Below are 23,406 nucleotides of genomic sequence, written 5' to 3'. Positions count from 1 at the left end.
GCTGCGTCCAAGCCGCCTGCTCCTCAGCCGAGCGCTATGCTCAGTCGGATCGCCCGGCACAGATGTCTGCCGTGGCACCAACAATATCCACACCATTAACTCCGGCTAGGCAAGGGCCATTGAGTCCGGTGCTGGAAAGCTCCCCGGTATAGACCGTGGTCGAGCTCGCTATGACGCTGCGTCCGAGCCGCCTGCTCCGCAGCCGAGCGCTATGCTCAGTCGGATCGCCTGGCACCGATGTCTGCCGCGGCACCGACAATGTCCGCACCGTTAACTCCGGCCAGGCAAGAGCCGTCGAGTCCGTGCTGGAAAGCTCCCTGGTACGAACCGTGGTCGAGCTCGCTATTAAGCTGCGTCCGAGCCGCCTGCTCCGCAGCCCGAGCACTCTACTACGTCGCACTGCTCGGCACCGGTACCTGCTGCGGCACCAACAGTATCAGCATTGTAGACTCCGGCCACGCAAGAGCCGTCGAGTCCAGCACCTGAACGCTCCCCGGTGCGAACTGTGGTCGAGCTCACTATTCCCTCCACGCCGGAAACATTTCCTCAGCGAGGGAGTTGATGGCAGGGGCAGAGCCTGCGCTGGTTTAACCCCCGGCATCACCGGTGCGGGTTATATTGTCTATCGGCGAGCCTGTCTTGCTCACGCCACCCTGCGTCGGCACCACAGAGTGGCACCGCTCACGATCGCGGTCCCGCAGACGTTCTCGGTCCCGTCACCGATCGAGGTCCCAACGCCGCTCACAGTCTTGGCACCGTTCTTCATTTCGGTACCAGTAGTACTCGCGGCACCGGTCGGCATCCCGTTTGCCGGCCCGGTACACTCAGCACCTATCCAGCTCCCGGCACTGCCCTAGGCACCGGGACTCCCATATCCACTCCTGAACATCGAGCTTCGCGCTCTCGGTCGACCGCCCGGCACAGCTCCGGTGGCAGGTCCCGTTCTCGGTACTGGTATGTCTCCCGGTACCGATCCCCGGTGCCGCGTCGAGTGAAGTCGGTTAGCGAGGGAGACTCTACCAAGGGCTTTTCAGCTCCTCCAGGGCCATCCAGCCACGCATCAGTGTTGCCCCGTGCGGACACTTCATATGCGCAGTACTCTAGTTTCTGATGTGCCCTCCAGAGTCTTCCAGGAGCCCTATCAGTGGTCATTCTAGTCACCTTGGGCGTACTACCACGCCAGAGGCATACCGGTGCTCCCATCTCGCTCCGTTCCGTCGGAGCTCTGGGTGCCAGAGGCGACAATTAGCCGTCTCCCTCCGACCGTTACAGAGCAGGGCCGCTCCCAGATCCCACCGGATCAGGAGGTTGCCCAGGAGCGCGAGCCCACACAGGACCCGCTTGTACCTGGCCTTTCTTCTTCCTCCTCCCCAGATGAGGCGGGGGCAGGAACATACTCCTCGGGCCCTCCTCTGATCGAAATGCAAGTACATGGTATCCTCCAGGGGGTACGAGTACCTATATGTACATCTCCCCCCCGCCCCGCTCCCTTGTCATCCAGTCCCTCAATGGGACGGAACGCCATGGCCAGTAGGCACCAGCCCCTAAATCCAAGGAGGCTAGCCGAATGGTCTTACTGGGCCGTAAGATGTACTCGGTGGGAGCCCAGCAACTTTGTGTAGCAAACTAGCAAGCCCTGCTTAGCTGCTACTATGGGTGGCGGTGGGCAAATTTACAGAGTCGGTTCTTCAGAACTCCCGTCAAGAGTTCGATGCCCTCCTGGAACACAGGAAGTCGCTAGCGAGAGCTTCCCTCCAGGCCTCGTTGGATGCAGCTGACTCCGCTGCCATGACTCTGGCCTCGGGTGTTGCCACGAGGCGCATTTCATGGCTCCGGTTATCGAGCCTTCCCTCGCAGCTGCTGCACACTATACAGGACTTGCCCTTCAATGGCAAAGGCCTGTTCTCTGAAAAAACTGGCCCTAGGCTGCAAAGCCTAAAGGGCAACAGGGTCACTTTCCGCTCTCTCGCGGCATGCACACGCCGGTGCTTCAGCGCCGACCCTTCCGTCCCCAGCCTCACCGCTCTTACCCTGCGCCTAGACAAAGCCAGGACTTTGCCAGCAGGAGTCGCTTACGCGGTCGTAGGCGTCAATCAGGACCCCAAAGGAGCCAAAATTGGGGTCCTTCTAACCGCCAATGGGGCAAAAGCCTACCCATCCTCGTCCCTCTTAGGGACCCCTCTCATGAGCGATTCCTCTTGTAAGAGGTGCGGACGCTCCTCTTCATCGGAGCTATACAGGAGGTACCTAAGGACGAAACTTAATCCCCTAGGCGAAGGGAGGTCTCAGACGTATCCTAGATCTGCGGGACTCAACAAGTTCACGATGCAGATAAGTTCCGTATGGTACCCATGGGGACCGTCATCCCATCCTTGGATCCCGGAGACTGGTATGCCACCCTCGATATGCAGGGCGCGTATTTTCACGTCGCCATTTCTCTTCCACAGAGAAGGTACCCCCGGTTTCGGGCCAACCGTCGTTTCCAGAGGGACCACCGGGCCCAAGTTACCAGTCATGTGGGCATCGACACGGACCTATTCCTGTGTCTAGGCCTGATGATCGATAGAAAAATCCACTCTGATTCCCACACAGGGAATAGAATTCATTGGGGCCATCCTGGACTCCAGTCTCGCCAGAGCCTGCTTACCTCAGCCTTGGTTGCAGGCGATGGTAACAATTGTACAAGGTCTACGGACCTTCCTGACAACTTTGGTTCGCACTTGCCTAGGTTTCCTGAGTCACATGGCTGTCTGCACGTTTGTTTCCAAACATGCCAGGCTTCGCTTCCGTCTCCTTCAATCGTGGCTCATCTTGGTGTACCACCCGGGCAGAGATAGCATATTCATGGTCGTCTCGTTCCCCCTGAGCATCCTAGGCTCCCTCGACCGGGAGTCAGCGCCCTCCCTGGTGTATCCAGGGATGCTGTTCCATTCACTCCTCGGGGTCCCTCATGACAGACACCCCATCTCTCGGCTGGGTGCTCACCTGGGTCAGTTTCGCACTCACAGCTTCGGTCGGCTCAAGAGCTGGCCTTACACATCAATGTCCGAGAGCTGAGAGCAGTCTGCCTTGTATACCAGGCGTTTCAGCTGGCGGCTCGCCTCAGCAGATCCTTCCTGTCTCACAAGTGGCCGTTTCCTCCGGACATTATCCATTCCGTTTTCTGGAAGTGGGACTTTCCCCGCATAGCCCTCTTCGCTCTCGCGAGAACGAAAAGAGAGAGAAGTTCTCCTCATTCCAAAGCCTCTCCCCGGGCTCAGTTTTGGAGGTGTTTTCTGATGCCGTGGATGAGCCATCGCCTGTACGCTTTCCACCGTTCCCGCTGGTTCACAGGGTCCTGCTAAAACTCCGCAGGGACAGAGTGCACCTGATCATGATCGCTCCAGCGTAACCCAGGCAGCACTGGTACACCAGGTTGCTACCCCTGTCGGTAGCCAACCCTATTTCCCTGCCTCTTTGCCCAGACCCCATGACGCGGGATCACGGCAAGCTTCACCACCCAGACTTGTAATCCCTGCACCTCACAGCATGGCTGCTGCGTGGCTAAACCGGTCCCAGTTGCACTGTACTGCCTTGGTTCTACAGGATTCTCCTGGGTGGTAGGAAATCTTCCACTCGGTTAACGTATCTGGCAGCGTGGAAGCGTTTCTCCTGCTGCTACGAAACGCACAATGTTTCTCCCGCCGAGGTCCCGATCCAGTCCGTCTTGGACTACCTCTGGTCTCTCAAACAGGACCTGGCGCGGTCCTCATTAAGGGTACCCTTGGCAGCCATCTCTCCCTTCCACCCAGCGGAGAGTGGCCACTCCGTATTCTTACACCTTGTGGTTTTTAGGTTCCTCAAGGTCTTGGGGCGTTATACCCCCCAGTTGGCCCCCGCCAAAACCTGGGTCTTCAACCTGGTTCTAACCAGTTTATGATCGCCCCATTCGAGCCACTGACAACATGCTCACTGACATACTTGTCCTGGAAGACAGTTTTTACTTGTAGCCTTTCCATCGGCCAGACGAGCCTCCGAGCTTCAGGCTCTCACGATGGACCCACGGTATACCGTGTTTCTCAAGGACAAGGGCGGTTGTGACCACGTCCGGCCTTCCTCCCTAAAGGTGGTGTCAGCCTCTCATATCAACCAGGATATCTTCCTTCCGGTCTTCTTTCCGAAGCCACACTCATCGCAAGGAGAGCAACAATTGCCCTCCCTAGACGTCAGTAGGGCATCCACAATCTATATCGAGCGGACAAAGCCCTTTCGTAACGCCCCCAAATCTTCGTCGTACTGGCATACCAGACGAAGGGCATACCTGTCTCCTCCTAGAGGATTTCATCTTCAATGACGTCGTGCATCTGCACCACCTGTGTTTTGGCCCATGATCCATAGAGCCACCTTACGGCACATTCCACCAGGGCTCAGGCTTCTCTGCTGCCTTCCTGGCTCACATACCCTTTCAGGGGATGTGTCGTTCAACTACCTGGTCCTCGGTCCACACCTTTGCCTCATTGGCCCAAGAGTCCAGAGATGATGCAGCCTTTGGCTCAGCAGTTTTGCATTCTGCAACATCTAACTCCGACCCCACCGCCTAGGTAAGGCTTGGGAATCACCTAACTGGAATGCATAGGAGCAATCACTCGAAAAAGAAAAGACGGTTACTCACTGTTGTAACTGTTGTTCTTCGAGATGTGTTGCTCCTATCCATTCCAGACCCGCCCTCCTTCCCCACTGTCGGAGTAGCCGGCAAGAAGGAACTGAGGGGCGGATGGGTCGGCAGGGGTATATATCCTGCGCCATAGCGGCGCCACTCCAGGGGGCGCCCAGCCAACCCACCGAGTGTTGCTAGGGTAAAAATCTTCCGATGAACGTGCACGCGGCGCGCACGCACCTAACTGGAATGGATATGAGCAACACATCTCAAAGAACAACAGTTACAATGGTGAGTAACCGTCTTTTACACTGTGTGAAAGAGGTCACCAGTACAAATGTTTGAGAGCCACTGATCTAGACCCTGAGGAGATAAACACCACAGGAAGTACCACCTGGGAAGGCCAGACTGACAGCTTCCCTCGTGGCGCTGTTTGGTCCAGGCACCCTAGTTAAACCCATGAGGAGTGTCTGTGAAACAAGGTGAACTCCCTAGCTGTAGTGATGTGCAGAGCTGAAAACAGTGGAATTTGAGTGGGAGTTGTGTTGGAGGAGAAGGGAGGAGGCAAGCCCCTGTTCCTTAGGGGAAGTGAGTGAGTTCTTGTGTGTTGTGTGGTGGTGGTGGTTGTTTCAGTTTGCAGAGACTGATAGGGGCCAGCTATGAGAGAAGCAGAGCCTTTGATCATAGCAGAGCCTCGATTAGGGGAAGAGCCTACCCCAATTAGAAGGTGGGACTTCCCTGATTAGGGGATGGGACTTCCCCAAATAGAGGGTGGGACTTCCCTGATTAGAGGCCCTATAATGGCAGGAAAGCAGCCAATCAGTGGCACAGGAGCTAGCAAACAGAACTGAAAACAAGGGAGTTCCAGTGGGAGTTTATAAGGGGAGCTTGAGGGAGGGACTGCTTGGTGTTTGTGTGTTTTTGTTTCCACCTGACAGGAGCTTAGGCGGGAAGGTTATGACAGATACAAGGGCAGCAGTGGTAGTGACCCAAGGAATGGAAGAGACAAGGAAGATGACCGGATGCAGAAGCTGCAGGATGTACATTAGCCTGGAGCGGGTACCTGAAAAGAGCTTCAGTTGCATGAAGTGCCACCTGATAGAGCTGGTGGAAGAGAAGATCCAAGGCTTGGAGATGCAAGTGGGAACTAGGCTGAATTTCAAAGGAGATCGAGCAGATGATGGAGAGAAGGCGAGAGGACGCTGAAGGGAAAAGTCAAGACTCTCAGCTGCAAGCTGGACTGGAGAACTGGGAGGTAGACTGCTGGGGGAAGAAAGTGGCCAGACGAAGCATGTGACTATGAGAACCAGGCAGAGGAAAAGACCAGCTGGTGAGGGATGCATAGCGCTCAGGAACAGGTTTGCTGAGCTGGAGAATGAAGAAGGGCCACAGCAGGCAGTAATGGAAGGTGAGAGGCAAGGAAGAGGAGAAGAGTGTCTAGCCCTAACAGCAGAGAGGAAGAGTCGATAGAGAAGGCCTCTATCTTCCTGGGGCCGACTCGCAGAAGATTGCAAGAGAGAACAAAAGAGAAGAGAACTTTCAGCCAGAAAGAAGGCTGGAGAATCACACCACCTCCAGGATGAGGCAGATCTATCTGACTGGGGGCTCCTTACTATGAAGAACAGAGAGGTTGTCACCAGAGCTGATCCGGAGAAAAGAAGGGTGTGCTGTCTGACGGGCGCTAAGACACAGGCCAGGCTGGATTTACAATGTACGTGCCCCTAGGCATAGAATCTTCAGCACCCCCCCTTGCTCCCCATGTGGCTCTGCCTGGAGCCCCCTCTTGCATCCCCATGTGGCCCGGTGACAACCACCCCCACGCAGCCCTGTGTGGCCTGCTCTGCCTCCGAACCTGGCTCCAAGAAGGCTGCTGTGACTTGAGGAAAAAATGCCCCTGCCACCCGTCTGCCAGCTGTTTGCTGCCACTCACCAGACCAGTCAGCCTCAGCCAGCTCAGGCTGTTCTGGCACCACAGTGGCCTCTGGAAAATTCTGACTCCCTCGGACAAGACTTCTGCACATGTTGCAAATGGCTAAGGGGAGGAGGCACGATATGAGACCAGCAGCATGTGGGACATCTCGGCAGGCGGTGGGGCAGATCTCCCTCCCGAGCAGTGTGGCCAGTGGCAGCAGGGCAGCAAAATAGCCCAAAGTACTGCGACTCGCAACTGCTAAAAATAGCCCAGTTGGGCTAGGAAATTGCATACTTGGCAATCTTAGCTGCCCCTAGAACGCTGTTGCCCCTATGCATGTGCCTAATTGGAAATATAGCCCTGGATATGGGATGTGGATCAGAGGCTGAAGAGGATCCTAACAGGAGCAGGAAAGAATCAATTGACTGTACTTCACATGGGAACAAATGATACTGGTAGATTCGTTCTAGAGTGCATCAAGGGAGACTGTGCCAGACTGGGGAAGATGCTTAAGGAAATGGAATCTCATCTTCAGTGGAATTTTACCTGTCCCTGGAGGAGGATAATGAAGGCAAGACAAGATTATGATGCTCAACAGATGGCTCAGGCAGTGGTACTATAAGGAGGGCTTTGGGATGTTTGACTACGGGGAGGCAGTCACAGACAGAGGATGGACTCCACCTGAGTAGGGAGGGAAATAGACTTCTGGGATGGAGGTTGGCACAACTGAATAAAAAAGCTTTGAACTAGGAACTTGGGGGAGACGGTTGGGAGATGCTCATGTAATCTCCATGCCTGATTCTAGTATTAACCAGGAGGAAAATCAAGAAAGAAAGAATACAGCAGTAGGTAGGAGAATGGACATTAACTGGGAAGATACTGCCAGTACCAGTGAAGGTAGCAGACAGGTGATACTGGCAGTAGAATGACTGTACGCAATTGGGTGAGGAATCTGAGCAAAGCCAACCAGCAACAGTTAAGATGTCTGTACACCAATTCACAGAGCCTGAGGAACAACATTGAGTAGCTAGAACTACTGATGCAGGAAGTGAAACCGGATACTATAGAGATATCAGAAACATGGTGGCATAGTAGTCATAACTGGAGTACAGGTATTGAAGGGTACGTGCTGTTCAGAAAAGACAGGACTAAAGGTAAAGGTGGTGGAGCAGCATTGCATATTAAGGATGAGGCAGACTGTAAAGAAATTAGGAGTGACGGAATGGCTAAAACAGAGTCTGTTTAGGGTCAAAATCACTTTGGGGAAGAAAGCTACCAGTGACTCTACTGGGTTAGTGCTGGGGGTCGGCTACAGACCCCAGGATCTGATTTTGATCTGGATAGAGACGTCTTTAGTGAAATAAATACTACTGGGAATTGTGTGATTATGGGAGACTTTAACTTCCCAGATACAAATTGGAGGACAAGTGCTAGTAATAATAGTCGGGCCCAGATTGTCCTGGATGTGATGTCTGACAGATTTCTTCACCAAAGAGTCACTGAACCCACAAGAGGTGATGCCATTTTAGATTTTGATATTAGTGTTTAGTGAGAACCTCTGAGATGAACTGGTTGTAGAGGACAATCTTGGTTCCGAGTGATCATGAGCTAATTCAGTTTAAACTAAATGGAGGGAAAACCACAAATAGATCTGCAACTATTGATGTCAAAAGGGAAAACTTTAGAAAATTAAGGGAATTAGTTAGGGAAGTGGACTGGATTGAAGAACTGAAGGATCTAAATGTGGAGGAGGCTTGGAATTCCTTTAAATCAAAGTTGCAGAAGCTACCTGAAGCCTGGATCCCAAGCAAGGGGGGAAATTTGTAGGGAAGCGTTACCAGACCAAGCTGGATGAGCAAGTGTATCTAACACATTATTAAGAGAAAGCAGAAAGCCTACAAAGAATGGAAGATGGGAAGGATCAGCAAGGAAAACTACCTCGTGAAGGTCAGTAAGTGTAGGGGAAAAGTGAGAACTGCCCAAAGCCAAGCAGAGCTGAACCTTGCAAAGGGAATTAAAACCAATAGTAAACAGTTCTGTAGCCATATAAATAAAAAGAAAACAAGGAAAAAAGAAGGAGGACCCCTAAACACTGAGGATGGGCAGAGATCAAAGATCATCTAAACATGGCCTAACACCTAAACAAATACTTTGCCTGAGTTTTTAATAAGGTGAATGAGGAGCTCAGGGGTTAGTAGCAGGGTGGCTAATGGAAATGAGGATATGGAAGTACAGTAGAAATTACAGCAAAGAATCCTGTGGCACCTTATAGACTAACAGATGTTTAGCAGCATGAGCTTTCGTGGGTGAATACCCACTTCTTCGGATGCAAGAAGTGGGTATTCACCCACGAAAGCTCATGCTGCTAAACGTCTGTTAGTCTATAAGGTGCCACAGGATTCTTTGCTGCTTCTACAGAACCAGACTAACATGGCTACCCCTCTGATAGTAGAAATTACCACATCTGAGGTGCAAGTCAAACTAAAAAGCTTCATGGGACTAAATCAGAGGGTTTGGATAATCTCCAAGTTTATTGAAGGAATTGGCACATGAAATCACAAGCCCAATAGCAAGAATTTTTAATGAATCTGGAAAACTCGGGAGTCATACCCTGTGATTGGAGGATTGCTAATATAGTAGCTGTTTTTAAGAAAGGGGGAAAAAGAGATCTGAAAAACTACGGCCCTGTTAGTTTGACCTCAGTTGTACGCAAGGTCTTAGAACAAAAGAAAGAGAAAGTAGTTAAGGACACAGAGGTAAACAGGACTTGGTATAACGTACAACAGGGTTTTACAGAAGGTCGATAGTGCCAGGCCAAGCTGATCTTTCTTTGAGAAAACAACTAATTTTTTTAGACAAAGGAAATGCAGTAGATCTAATCTCCCTGGATTTCAGTAAGGTATTTGATAAAGTTTCACATGGGAAATTAGTTAAATTGTAGAAGATGGGAGTTAATATGAGAATTGAGACGTGTATAAGGAACTGATTAAAGGATAGACTACAACAGGTCATACTGAAAGGTGAACTGTGAGTCTGCAGGGAGATTGCTGGTGGAGTTCCTCAGGGATTGGTCTTGGGAACCATCTTATTTAACATTTTTATTCATGACCTTGGCACAAAAAGTGGGAGCGTGCTAATAAAGTTTGCAGATGACACAAAGTCAGGAGGTATTGACAATACAGTGGGGCACCGGAATATCATAATAGACCAATATCATATTAGACCAATCATAATAATGTGTCATGACTGGGGCTTGAACGGTCATGCCTAGTGGTCAGAGCAGGGATGGTCAGAGGCCAGGATTCAGAGTATGGGTCAGAGCTGGGGTCAGGAGTCCAGCAGTCAGCCAAGAGACAGAAGTCACAGACTAACACTTTAAGGCCCGAAGGGACCATCATGGTCATCTAGTCTGACCTCCTGCTCCTTGCAGGCCACGGAACCTCACCCACCCACTCCTATAATAGACCCAGAACCTCTGGCTGAGTTACTGAAGTCCTCAAATCATGATTTCAAGACTTCAAGTGACAGAGAATCCACCATTTACACTAGTTTAAACCTCTAAGTGATCCATGCCCCATGCTGCAGAGGAAGGCAACACCCCTCCCCCCACCGCCCAGGATTTCTGCCAATCTGATCTGAGGGAAATATTCCTTCCTGACCCCAAATATGGCAGTCCCTTGGACACTGAGCATTTCAGAAAGACACACCAGTTAGACACCTCAGAAAGAATTCCGTGTAGTACCTTAGAGCCCTCCCCATCTAGTGTCCCACCACCGCCACTGGGGATATTTGCTACTAGCAGTCGAAGATCGGCTACATGCCATTGTAGGCCGTCTCATCAAATCATCCCCTCCATAATTTATCAAGTTCAGCATTGAAGCCAGTTAGGTTTTTGCCCCCCACTGCTCCCCTTGGGAGGCCACCTGAATTTGTTGATGGCCAGTTTATAGCTATTTGTTTTTGTGTCAGCACTGGCCCTTAACTTAAATAACTCCTCTCCCTCCCTGGTGTTTATCCCTCTGATGTATGTATACAGAGCAGTCATATCTCCCCTCAGCCTTCATTTGGTTAGGCTAAACAAGCCAAGCTCTTTGAGTCTCCTCTCATAAGGCAGGTTTTCCATTCCTTGGGTCATCATAGTAGTCCTTCTCTGCACCTATTCCAGTTTGAATTCATCATTCTTAAATATGGGAGACCAGAATTGCACACAGTATTCCAGATGAGCTCTCACCAGTGCTTCGTATAATGGTATTAACACTTCCTTATCGCAACTGGAAATACCGCGCCTGATGCATCCTCAGATCGCATTAGCCTTTTTCACGGCCACATCACAATGGCGGCTTATAGTCTTCCTGTGATCCACCAATACACTTAGGTCTTGCTCCTCCTCTGTCGCTTCCAACTGATAAGTTCCCAGCTTATAGCAAAAATTCTTGTTAATTCCTAAGTGCATAACCTTGTACTTTGCACTATAAAATTTTATCCCATTTCTATTATCCAGTTTTCAAAGGATGTCCAGGTCTAATATCAACAAAGAATCCTGTGGCACCTTATAGACTAACAGACGTTCTTCTTCGAGTGATTGCTCCAATGCATTCCAGTTAGGTGTGCGCGCCGCGCGTGCACGGCTTCTCCGGAACTTTTTCCCCTAGCAACCCCGGCGGGCCGGCTGGGCGCCCCCTGGAGTGGCGCCGCTATGGCGCTAAATATATACCCCAGCCGGCCCGTCCGCTCCTCAGTTCCTTCTTACCGCCCGTGACGGCCGGTCGGAACTGTGGAGTGCTCTCTGCCCTCCACCACCCTAGCCTTCACTCTTCGTTTTTTGTATATATATAGTTAGTTGTATAGTTAGTGTTTCAGTTCTTATAGTTGTCTTAGTGTAGTTGTTCTAGATAGTAGTTGGTTAAGGGGGGCTTCCCCCCCCTTTTCCCTCCCCGGTGCGGGCTCATGCCCAGGGCACCGGGCTTCAAGCCCTGCGCTGTGTGCCAAAAGCCTATGCCCGTTGGAGATCCACACGACGCTTGCCTCCGTTGCCTCGGAGAAGGACATCGCACCGACAAGTGCGTTATCTGTTCTGCTTTTAAGCCACGGACACGCAAAGAACGGGACCACAGGCTTAAGCAGATACTTATGGAAGCGTCGCTCCAACCGGCGGCACCAGCGACGCCGGCACCGAGGACCTCCTCGGTTCAGAGCGCACCAGCGGCACCGGGCCGCCCCGGTACCGAGGTCCCGCAGGCCCCACCCCCGGCGCCGAAGACCCGGCACCGCTCACTCTCGCCGGCGAGGAAGCGTAGACTCGCCAAAGCCATAGCTAAGTCCCGTGCTGAGGACTCAGCTAAAGTGCTTGTGCCGCCGGCGCCCCCAGTGGTGACCGCGCGCAAGGCAGACACTGGGCCGTTGACTCCGCCAGGTCCGTCGAGTCCGGTACCGCCGCGCTCCCCGGTGCCGTCCGGAGTTGAGCCAAGGCTGCCGACGACGCCGGAGACGTACTCCGCCGCACGAGAGCTAATTCAGCTCGTAGAGGCACCGAGCCTCCGGCCCCCGGCACCGCCGGTGCGGGCTGTTCCGTCGGCTGGAAAACCGGCGAGGATGGTCCGACCTCCGTCTGTGGACCACCGGCACGGTCGACACTCTCGGTCCCGCTCGCGCTCTAGGACCCGTCGCCGCTCGCCGTCCAGCCGGTCGAGATCTCGGCACCGCTCCCCATCGCGGTACCGCTCGCCATCTCGCCGCCGGTCGCAGTCCCGGTACCGATCGTCATCCCGGTACCGGTCGCACTCCCGGCACCGGTCAAGGTCCCGATCACCGTCGCGTCGACGCAGCCGGAGGTCCCGCCCCGAACCGTTCCCGACACCGAACTCCGCAGCCGCTCCGCACCGCAGGTCCGGCTCCCGGTCGAGCTCCCGGAACCGGTCGAGCTCCCGGCACCGCGGTGGCCGTTGGTCGAGGTCTCCCTCCCGGTACCGGACGGACGGACACCGGGCCTCCAGACCATCCGGCAGTATTCCGCAAGCCTCGGCTTCGGGCTCCGCCCCACCCTGGCCGTCTCGTCCGGCATCGGTCGCCTCTGGCGCGGACGGCACCGGCTCATTGCCGCCAACCCCACACGACCATCCGCAAGGTGCTCAGCAGTGGGGATTCTGGGTGCCCTGGGGTCATCACGAAGCGCAAGGCATTCCGCTTCCCCCACGAGACATCGCCGCGGAGCGCCGGGTGCCCGAAGCGTCGATCAGTCGCCCTCCGGGGTCACCTCCCCGCGAGCCCTCGATGCCGCGGGACCACCAGGCCCCCGTCCAGCCTGACCTGGCTGAGGCGCCTCTGACGGCCCCTCCAGTGGAGGCCATCGGCCAAGCAATGTCCTCGTCATCGTCCCCGGACGAAGCGGTGGCTGGGACTTCTGCTAAAGACCCGCCCCCCATTGACCTCAAGGCCCACCAGGAACTACTCCGTCGGGTGGCGACGGCCATGGGCCTTCCGGTGGCAGAGGTCCAGGAGGATGAGGACCCCATAACTAATGTGGTCGGTTCGGACACTCCAGTGCGCGTGGCACTGCCTTTTGTGAAGACCATACAAAAGAACGCGGCCACGCTCTGGCAAACACCTGCGTCAATCCCCCCCACGGCGCGGGGGGTAGAGCGGAAGTACTCAGCCCCCCCTACGGGCTATGAGTACTTATACTCGCACCCAACCCCGGACTCGCTTGTCGTGCAGTCTGTGAATGGCCGTGAACGGAACGGTCAACCGCCCCGGCGCCCAAATCCAAGGACGCTCGGAGGATGGACCTGCTAGGCCGTAAAGTCTACGCCGCGGGCGGACTGCAGATGCGCATAGCTAACCTAATGGTCCTCCTGGCCAGGTATGTGTTTGACATCTTGACATCCCTGGCAAAATACACCGAACTTCTGCCGACAACTTCCCGCCAGGAGTTCTCAGCGATGCTCGAGGAGGGAAAGACGTCCTCACGCTCGTCCATTACGGCGGCCCTCGACGCGGCGGACTCGGGGGCGCGGACAATAGCGACAGGGGTGGCGATGCGTCGCATCTCATGGCTGCAATCCTCACGCTCCCAAGAGGTGCAGTACACGCTGCAGGACCTGCCATTTGACACGAAAGGCCTATTCTCCGAAAAGACCGATTCGCGGATACAGACCTTGAAAGATGGGCGTATCGCCATACGAACTCTTGGCATGCACACGCCGGCTCCGCAACGCAGGTCTTTCCGGCAACAGGCCCCTCGGTCCTTCCCGCAGCAGCGTTACCGTCCGTACACGTCTAGACGTCAGGGACAAAATCACCGGCGGCCTTCGGGTAACCGTCGCAACCAGTCCCAGGCCTCTTCCAAGGGCCCGCAAGGGTCCAAGCAGGCCTTTTGATGGGACGCCCGGGGGCGGCCCATCACTCTCCATCTCGGATCCTCCCCGTTTGTTTTCCAACCGCCTCTCCTATTTTCGTCCTGCGTGGTCCCGTATAACATCGGACAGCTGGGTTCTTCAGACTGTCCAGTCGGGATACCGTCTACAATTTGTTTCGCCCCCTCCTTCCCACCCACCCTCCCTGTCCCTCTTCAGGGACCCATCTCACGAGCAAGTCCTCCTGCAAGAGGTCCAGACTCTACTGAGCGTGGGTGCCATAGAGGTAGTGCCTCCAGACAGACGGGGCAGGGGATTCTATTCCCGTTATTTCCTTATCCCCAAGGCGAAAGGAGGGTTACGTCCTATTCTGGACCTTCGCGAGCTGAACAAATACCTGCTCAAGCCCAAATTTCGCATGGTCACCTTGGGGACCATCATTCCCTCTCTGGATCCGGGAGATTGGTTTGCCGCCCTCGACATGAAGGACGCTTACTTCCATGTCGCAATTTACCCCCCTCACAGGCGCTTCCTTCGGTTTCTAGTCAACAAAGACCACTACCAGTTCGCCGTGTTACCTTTCGGACTTGCCACGGCACCGAGGGTGTTTACAAAGTGCATGGCAGTGGTAGCAGCAGCCCTTCGCAGGCGCCAGATCCATGTCTACCCCTATCTGGACGACTGGTTGATTCGGGGGCAGTCGCAGGGGCTAGTACAGCGACAGGTGGCGGAAATCCTGTCCCTCTTTCAACACCTCGGACTGCTTGTCAATGCCGAAGTCTACCCTGCTCCCGCACAGCGGGTGGAATTCATTGGCGATCCTCGACTCCTCGGTGGGCGCGCCTGCCTGCCGCGTCTCGGCACCTGACAATGGCCTCCCTCATCAGGGAGCTGGTCAACTTTCCGACCACGACGGTGCGGTCATGCCTCCGCCTCCTCGGTCACATGGCATCGTGTACATATGTCACCGCGTACGCGCGACTCCACCTCCGTCCGTTCCAGTCGTGGCTGGCGTCGGTGTACCGCCCGCACCGCGACCACATCGACATGGTGGTCACGGTCACGAGACCGACCCTCGAGTCCCTCCGCTGGTGGCTCGACCCAGAGATCGTCTGCGCTGGAGTACCGTTCCACCCTCCTCGTCCGTCCGCGACGCTGACCACGGACGCCTCGGCACTCGGTTGGGGGGCTCACCTGGGGGACCTTCACACGCAAGGCCTCTGGTCGCCCCAGGAGCTCGCTCTCCACATCAATGTCCGCGAGCTCCGGGCGATCCGTTTTGCATGTCACGCCTTTCGGACCAACCTGCAAGGCCGCTGGGTGACAGTATTCACGGACAACACAACAGCTCTAGCCTATGTGAACAAGCAGGGCGGAGCTCGCTCGTCCCCCCTCTGCAAGGAGGCGATCCTCCTCTGGGACTTCTGCGTGACCCACTCCATTCACCTGGAAGCGTCCTTTCTTCCGGGAGTGCAGAACACGCTAGCCGACCGCCTCAGCAGGTCGTTTCTCTCCCACGAGTGGTCCCTCCGTCCCGACGTGGTACACACGATTTTCCAGAGGTGGGGGTTTCCCCGGGTCGACCTCTTCGCCTCCAGGGCGAACCGGAAGTGCCTCCAGTTCTGCTCGTTCCGAGGGCACTCGCCGGGATCTCTGTCCGACGCCTTCCTCTATCCGTGGCAGGCTCACCTCCTCTATGCCTTCCCTCCGTTTCCGCTAGTGCACAGGGTGCTCCAGAAGCTTCGGAGGGATCGAGCCACCATGATACTCGTGGCTCCGGCCTGGCCGCGGCAGCATTGGTACACCCTGCTGCTCGAGCTCTCCGTTCGGGAGCCCATCACCCTCCCATTGTGGCCGGACCTCATCACACAGGACTTCGGCAGACTCCTCCACCCCAATCTGCAATCTCTCCATCTTACAGCCTGGTTCCTCCGTGGTTGACCCACGCAGAGAGGGGATGTTCGGCAGCCGTACAGCAGGTCCTGCTTGAAAGTAGAAAGCCTTCCACCCGTACTACATACATGGCAAAATGGAAGAGGTTCGCGCTCTGGTGTGACCAGCAGGGGCTCAACCCTTTCGTGGTACCCATCACTACCATCCTGGACTACCTATGGTACCTTAAGGAGCAGGGTCTGGCGGTTTCCTCTTTGAGAGTCCACCTCGCCGCGGTGTCTGCCTTTCGTCCGTCGGTGGAGGGTCGGACCATCTTTGCCAACCCGATGGTCTCCCGCTTCCTGAAGGGCCTCGACCGCTTGTACCCGCCGGTGCGTCGCCCTGCCCCGACCTGGGACCTGAACCTCGTCCTGGCCAGACTCACGGGTCCTCCATTCGAGCCTATGGCCACGTGTTCTCTCCTCTACCTCTCCTATAAGACGGCCTTCCTGGTTGCCATAACATCGGCAAGGAGAGTCTCGGAGCTACGAGCATTGACGGTGGGCCCTCCCTATACCGTCTTCCACGCGGATAAGGTGCAGCTTCACCCTCACCCGGCCTTCCTACCAAAGGTGGTCTCGGCCTTCCACCTTAATCAGGACATCTTCCTCCCGGTCTTCTTCCCGAAGCCCCACGCCGCCCGGGCAACAGCTCCACACCCTCGGCGTCCGTAGGGCGCTGGCGTTTTACATCGACCGGACAAGGCCTTTTCGGCGTTCCACCCAGCTCTTCATCGCAGTCGCTGATCGCATGAAAGGCGAGCCAGTCTCTACCCAACGCATTGCCTCCTGGGTGACCCAATGCATCCGGTCATGCTACGAGCTAGCTCACGTGACTCCATGCCGACTCACCGCTCACTCTACGAGAGCGCAAGCCTCGTCCGCCGCCTTCCTGAGCCATGTCCCCATCCAGGACATCTGCAGAGCGGCTACCTGGTCTTCGGTCCACACCTTCGCCTCCCACTACGCGTTGGTGCAGCAGTCTAGAGACGACGCAGCCTTCGGCTCCGCGGTTTTACACTCCGCAACGTCTCACTCCGACCCCACCGCCTAAGGTAAGGCTTGGGATTCACCTAACTGGAATGCATTGGAGCAATCACTCGAAGAAGAAAAGACGGTTACTCACCTGTAGTAACTGGTGTTCTTCGAGATGTGTTGCTCCAATCCATTCCAGACCCGCCCTCCTTCCCCACTGTCGGAGTAGCCGGCAAGAAGGAACTGAGGAGCGGACGGGCCGGCTGGGGTATATATTTAGCGCCATAGCGGCGCCACTCCAGGGGGCGCCCAGCCGGCCCGCCGGGGTTGCTAGGGGGAAAAGTTCCGGAGAAGCCGTGCACGCGCGGCGCGCACACCTAACTGGAATGGATTGGAGCAACACATCTCGAAGAACACCAGTTACTACAGGTGAGTAACCGTCTTTTTTGCAGCATGAGCTTTCGTGGGTGAATACCCACTTCTTCGGATGCAAGTTTAAGGAGGGATTTCAAGGAGAATAAGGTGACACCTTGACAAATTTTGCAGCTCCATTGATTTCAGCTGCAGGGCCGTCCTTAGGATTTATGGTGCCCTAGGCAGGATTATTAAACTGGTGCCCCTGTCCCTGTCTTGCTCTTAGCAACACAAACATAAGCTTACACTATTGGAAGACTTGCCACATGCATGTTATTAAAACCAGTTTAACTTAATTAAGCACGTTGTAATGCTGCTGGACTAGCACTAAAGAAGTAGCACTATAGAAAAAATTCTGATTTGACAGAATGATGCAAATAATATAATTTTTTTAATTTGTCAACATTTTATTGGAAATTTATATGAAGAGGTATTGAAACAAGGATCTGTTTTTAATTAAAAGCAATCTTTCTGGCTTTTTTGGCTGCAAAATCAGTAATAATGTCATCGTATGACAAAGACAAAGTCATGTCTTGTTTGATTGCAAGAATAGCAAGACCAGTCAAGTGTTCCTGACTCCTTGTAGAGCGGAGATAGTTTTTAATGAGCTTTAGTTTTGAGAAACTCCATTCTCCTGATGCTACTGTTACAGGACTTGTCAGTAGAATACAAGTGGCAATGTACACATTAGGATATATGTCAACAAGTTTGCTGGTATGAATAAACTGTGCAATGTCCATCATTGATTTTGCATGGGGCAACATTGATGACAGTGTACTCAATTCTTCATACAGTTCAAGTCCATTTAAATCAAAACGATCGCCGTCCTTCAGGAGGCTCTCTAGGTCAGGGGTCCCCAACGCGGTGCCCATGGGTGCCATGGCGCCCGCAGGGGCCTCTCAGTGCACCTGCATACTGGCTGGCGGACAAGCGTCCACCAAAATGCCACCAAAATTCGGTGGCATTTTGGTGGCGACGCCTCTGGATGACGCCGCTTGCCGCCGACAAGCAGCGTCATCCAGAGGCGTCTCCGCTGAAATGCCGCCAAATTTTGGCAGCATTTCGGCGGATGCTCGTCCACTGCCACGGTCCTTCGTCTGGCACCCGCCAGATGAAAAAGGTTGGGGATCACTGCTCTAGGTTCTTGCATTTTGTCATTAGTTGCTCTTGTTTTCCTATTTTGTTGAATTTAATCCCGCTCAGCCTGCCTACCAGCTGAGTGAATGGAATCCCAGGCCGACAGCAGGTTGAGTGGTTCAGCCAGGGTCTCAGCCGCTAGCCTGCTCAGCCCGCTGCCAGCCTGGGGTTCCTTGGGGGTCCCCAGGCCAGCAGTGGGTGCTGAGTGGGGCCAGCAGCCGGGACCCCGGGTGACAGTGGGGCAGCAGCCGGAACCCCAGAGCAGCGGTGGGCTGAGCCACTCAGTCCACCGCTGTGTGCCATCAAAAATCAGCTCACGGGCCACCTCTGGCACATGTGCTGTAGGCCGACCGCTGCTCTATACACTAGTAAGGAGATGAGCATATCACAGTTGTTGGAGGGCTCTATTTAGCAGTAACAGGGCTATAGGAAAGTCAGTCCACATTTTTTGTTTCTCTGATGAAAACTGGCCCACTCCCTTCCCCATACCAAACTTGTCACAAATAATTGTCAACAACTTAATTTTCTGTTTTTGGCTAAGATATTGATTTTTTTAAAAAAAAAACATTGAAATTGAATTCAGGATTGTTAGCAAGCATTTTTGGCGAACAAATTTGTTCAATGACAATCTAAATTGCAACACAGTACTGCTTTCATGCTTGGCTCACCCCCCAGCCTGCTGGTCCAACAGCTGCAGTAGACCCCAAAATCCACCTCTTGGGGTGCAGAGCTGCAACAGCAGCAGCAAACCCTCAGGTCCGATCACACGCCAATGGGCACCACCGCCAGCCTTACAGACCATGGTGAAGTTAGCCCAGCATCTGATCTCAGGGACGGGGCACCCATGGAGCCACAGCAGCTCATCCTGCCCTGTGCAGCTCCCCCTGAATGAGATGGATCACTGCCAGACCAGGGGAAAGACATGCTCCCCAGCTAGGGTGACCAGATGTCCTGATTTTATAGGGCCAGGCCCGATATTTGGGCCTTTGTCTTATATAGGCACCAATTACCCCCACCTAGAGTGACCAGACAGCAAATGTGAAAAATCAGGACGGGGAGTGGGGGGTAATAGGAGCCTATATAAGAAAAAGACCCAAAAATCAGGACATCTGGTCACCCTACAGGTGAGTTCCTTCCCCCACCCATTCCCAGAGACCCCAGCAGCCAATCCCCTCCCTCAGACTGTGCTGCATTCAGCTCTCTCTAGGACCCAGCAGCCTGCTCTTACATGCTGCACTGCTTCCCGTCTGTCTGGGCTCCTAGCAGAGCGGTGCCCCCAGACCTAGTGGTGCCCTAGGCGGCTGCCTGTTCTGCCTATGGCTAAGGACGGCCCTGTTCAGCTGGCCTGCCCCCACCTGCCATTCACACTTTCGTTAATTGCACTGTACCTGAGTAACTTAGGGAAATGCCACCCTGTGCCCCTTTGGGGTGTAAGTGGCGTTGGATACTGGCACATACGGAAATGAACAAGCTCCGTGACATCAATCCATCCCCGGTGCCCAAAAGGAGAAGGGCCCAGCCCCTAGCTGAGGCAGTGGAGGTGTCGCTCCTGCAGAGCTGGGGGGGTCAAATGTTTACCCCGGCTGCTATAGAAAAGTGTGTTTGGGAGTTTGCTCCTTCCTGACCGAGGGGAATCTCCCAGCTTTACACTATTGGCTAGAAAAGGGGGTGATCTGGAGCTGAGCAGAGGGAGGGAGGGGGTGTGATAGGTACCTGTGTGCACTGGCTTCAAGTGATCCTGAGCTGACAGAACCGTTCTCAAGGGATCGGTCCAGGTGTCATATGTTAGAGTAACCCTGTGGCTGCTCTAGCTTATACCAGAGTCAGCATGGCACCTGGCCAGCTGTGGGATTGGAGGTGAGGGATACAGATGGCTTAGAGCCACCTTTGTTTCTCCTCCTACCTCCCCACTCAGCTGTTTCGAGTAGAGGAGATCGAACCAATTTGTCTTTTTAATTCATATTTTATTATCTAACTAGGATCCGAAAGGAAACCAGAGCCTCACTGAAACCCTGCCTTGATATATTCAAAGACTCAGTGCAGGAGAAAATCAGCGAGATTGGGATTAAGAACCCAGTGACCAGTGACCTCTGCAAGCTAAACTTCTTCACTGAGGAAGTAAGTCGAGGTTAAGAGAAGAGTGAGTGCTCTGCCTTGCCAGACAGAACTTCTGGGGTGAGAGTCGTCCGGCTATCCTGCCTCTCCGCTTGGCAGGGCCGAGGAGGGCTGCAGGATGGGGATAACCATGGGAGGGTAACAATGGGTGATGGGGACTCTCAGGGAGTGCAGGATCGGGTCTCTGATGAACTCTGCCTTCTGACCCACTGGTAAGAGACATGAACAGCTGTAGGCTGTAGTCAACACACAGGGTTTATCATTTATTACCTGGCATCCACGCTCGGCCAGACTCTCAGGTGCGGCAGAGCTGTGTTTAGAACAGGACCCCGGGAGGGGGGAGGGGGGAATCGCCTTCACTCCAGGACTGGTTTGGCCCTGATGTAACTTAGAGCATCCTAAAGGCCTAAATGACACTGGTAATGGTTCCCCTAGGGACCATCCTGACTGGCAAGGATGGTCAAAGCCCAACGCAATGTGCTCCAAGCCCCTCCCACCCCATGAACATGCCTCCTGTGCCGGATGGGTGCATCCAGTGAGGTCAGCCCAAAGGGAGGGCCAAGGACCAACCCCCAGTCTGTAAGATAATCAGACATTGAATCTCTGTGCACACCAGCGAAACCTCGTCAGACTTGAAATAAATAGCAAGGATTGAAAATGATCCTGGTCCAAGGCAATGTTCCCTCCATGGGCAGAATGAATTTTGTTATCTGCACCGAGGGATGTGCTGCACTTGAATCTCTCCTGGGCAGCCACCCAACCATGCAGCTTAGCGAGAACAAAGGTCCAAGGTCCAGGATAGTTACACTCCATTCTGCACCAGTTCCACCATAGCACTGCTAGGCTGCTGCTGTGGTTAAGTCTGGGCTCTTGTGAATTCCTATGGCAAGTACCCCAACTGCTTTCTACCATTGGAAAGCAACTGGGAATCCCAAAGGACATACCAGATGGGGTTCTCATCCTCGTAGCTAACAAGAGAACCTGCCTCCTTAACTGGCTGGTGATTATAATCAGCTGGAGCCACCAGAGCATATGTTGGACACTGTGGACTGGACTAGGTCGTAGAGGTGGAAGTCCCATCAGAGACTCAGTCTGCACCTCCAACCAGGGAATCTTCAGCCACCCTTAAGGCACAGGAGCAATGAAGTTAGTTAGAAGGCACCAGGTGCTCTTTAGCCTTTAAGCTGGGAAAAGGTTTGTGAAACTCATAGGCTGTTTGACTTCACATATTTGTATCTAAAACTCTGGCCTTAAGAATCCCACACCTGTGTATTCCACCTTGATTCTGAGTCTAACCAATAAGCAAACCATGTTCCCACCCCCGAATCCCTGGGCAGGTCTCCGATTCCAAACCATTTGTTTAGATTGTTTTTACAATTGAGGGATTGAAAAGATAATGGCAAATGCTTTAAATTGATTCACCCAGACAAACATCATCCTGAGGACCATAGAAAGAGAGATCCTTAAGAAGAAGATGGCTGTCTATGAGTCCCTTCCGCTGTCCATCCAGAGTGACCTAAAGCCTTACTATGAAGGTAGGACCCTTTTGCTGGGTGACCCTGCGTTTTGTGGTGTTGGTTTGTTCTAGGGCATCAGGCCATGAGGGAGTGGTGATGATGATGATGATGATGATGACGATGATGAACTTCTTTAACTTTAGCCTCCAAAGTGGAAAAATGCCAGGTGAAGGGAGAGCACATTGTTCTCTATCTTCAGCCATAAAGGGATGTGGAAGCATGTTGTAATTACTGACTGTCATGGGGTGTATCTATCCGATGCTGTTCCAGCAACCAAAGGTTTAGCACAGGCACTGCTGATTGGCAGTCTCACCGCAGCTGGGAGTATCAAAGGGCCGAGAAGCAGAGAGGTGTGGCACCTGCCAGAGGAGTGAGCAGGCGGAGAAGGAAACTCCTGCCAGCAGGCTGCTGAAGAGCCACCAGGGACAACACCCTAGAAAGAGCAGCAAAGAGTCCTGTGGCACCTTATAGACTAACAGACGTATTGGAGCATGAGCTTTTGTGGGTGAATACCCACTTCGTCAGATGCATGTCACCCATGCATCCGACGAAGTGGGTATTCAACCACGAGAGCTCATGCTCCACTACATCTGTTAGTCTATAAGGTGCCACAGGACTCTTTGCTGCTTTTACAGATACAGACTAACACGGCCACCCCTCTGATACTTGACACCCTAGAAAGAGACGACCAGAGCACCAGGCTGAAGAGCCTGCAGAAACCCGAGGGAAGGTAGGAAGGAGCTCAGGGCACAGCCAGTATCGACAAACGCTGATCCAGTTTATCTAGCTTGAGGCCCTGAGCTGGACCCCAGTGAAGTGAGCGGGCCTGGATTCCCCTGTCAACCCCCTGATGAACTTAAGGGCAGAGAGAGTTTTCAGATTTCTGGGCACCAGGAATAGACTAACAGCCCTGCCAGGCTAAGTGAGCTCAGGTGCCAGAGGGGGCACTATTGCACTGACACACTGACCCATCAAATAAATGAGTCACATGATGAAATGGCTGGAAAGAATTATCAAGAAAAGACTTTGTGAGGAACTGGAAAATCAAGTAAGTGACAACTAATCTAGATTTGTGCCAGGAAGGTCAACGATCAACACAGTGTCTGCAGCCCAAATACTGACGGAGAAGTACAGGGCAAAACACAAGGAATTGCATTTAGTGTTTGTGGACTTAGAGAAGGCTTCTGACAACGTCCCTAGAGGTGATGCCTGTGGGCACGCAATCTGCTAGAGGTATATGTTCAGACTATCATGGACATGTACAAGGGCCACAAAACAGTAGTGAGGAGCAGCTCTGGCTCCAGTGGGCCATTTCCTGTAAGGTCTACAACAAGGATCAGCTTTAAGCCCATTCCTATTTGTGATTGTAATGTGATTGCAGGGCATTAGGAGAGAGGCTCTATGGAACATGCTTTTC

General features: G+C 53.7%; 2 protein-coding genes across 2 annotated transcripts in view; both read left to right on the top strand.

Moving 5' to 3' along the window:
• LOC120393801 (nuclear GTPase SLIP-GC-like) overlaps positions 1–23,406 on the top strand; it is a 303,315-nt gene that overhangs the window by 147,032 nt on the left and 132,877 nt on the right. The gene's annotated exons all lie outside the window — the stretch shown is intronic.
• LOC120393802 (nuclear GTPase SLIP-GC-like) overlaps positions 1–23,406 on the top strand; it is a 105,485-nt gene that overhangs the window by 63,751 nt on the left and 18,328 nt on the right. The window contains exons 16-17 of the mRNA XM_039518291.1: positions 20,337–20,475; positions 21,899–22,007. Of these exons, the coding sequence (XP_039374225.1) occupies positions 20,337–20,475; positions 21,899–22,007 (248 nt within the window). The remainder of the gene's footprint in view (positions 1–20,336; positions 20,476–21,898; positions 22,008–23,406) is intronic.

The sequence above is a fragment of the Mauremys reevesii genome, unplaced genomic scaffold, assembly GCF_016161935.1.
Source record: "Mauremys reevesii isolate NIE-2019 unplaced genomic scaffold, ASM1616193v1 Contig31, whole genome shotgun sequence".
In the NCBI taxonomy this organism is placed as follows: domain Eukaryota; kingdom Metazoa; phylum Chordata; order Testudines; family Geoemydidae; genus Mauremys; species Mauremys reevesii.
This window is presented reverse-complemented; position numbering and strand designations above follow the sequence as displayed.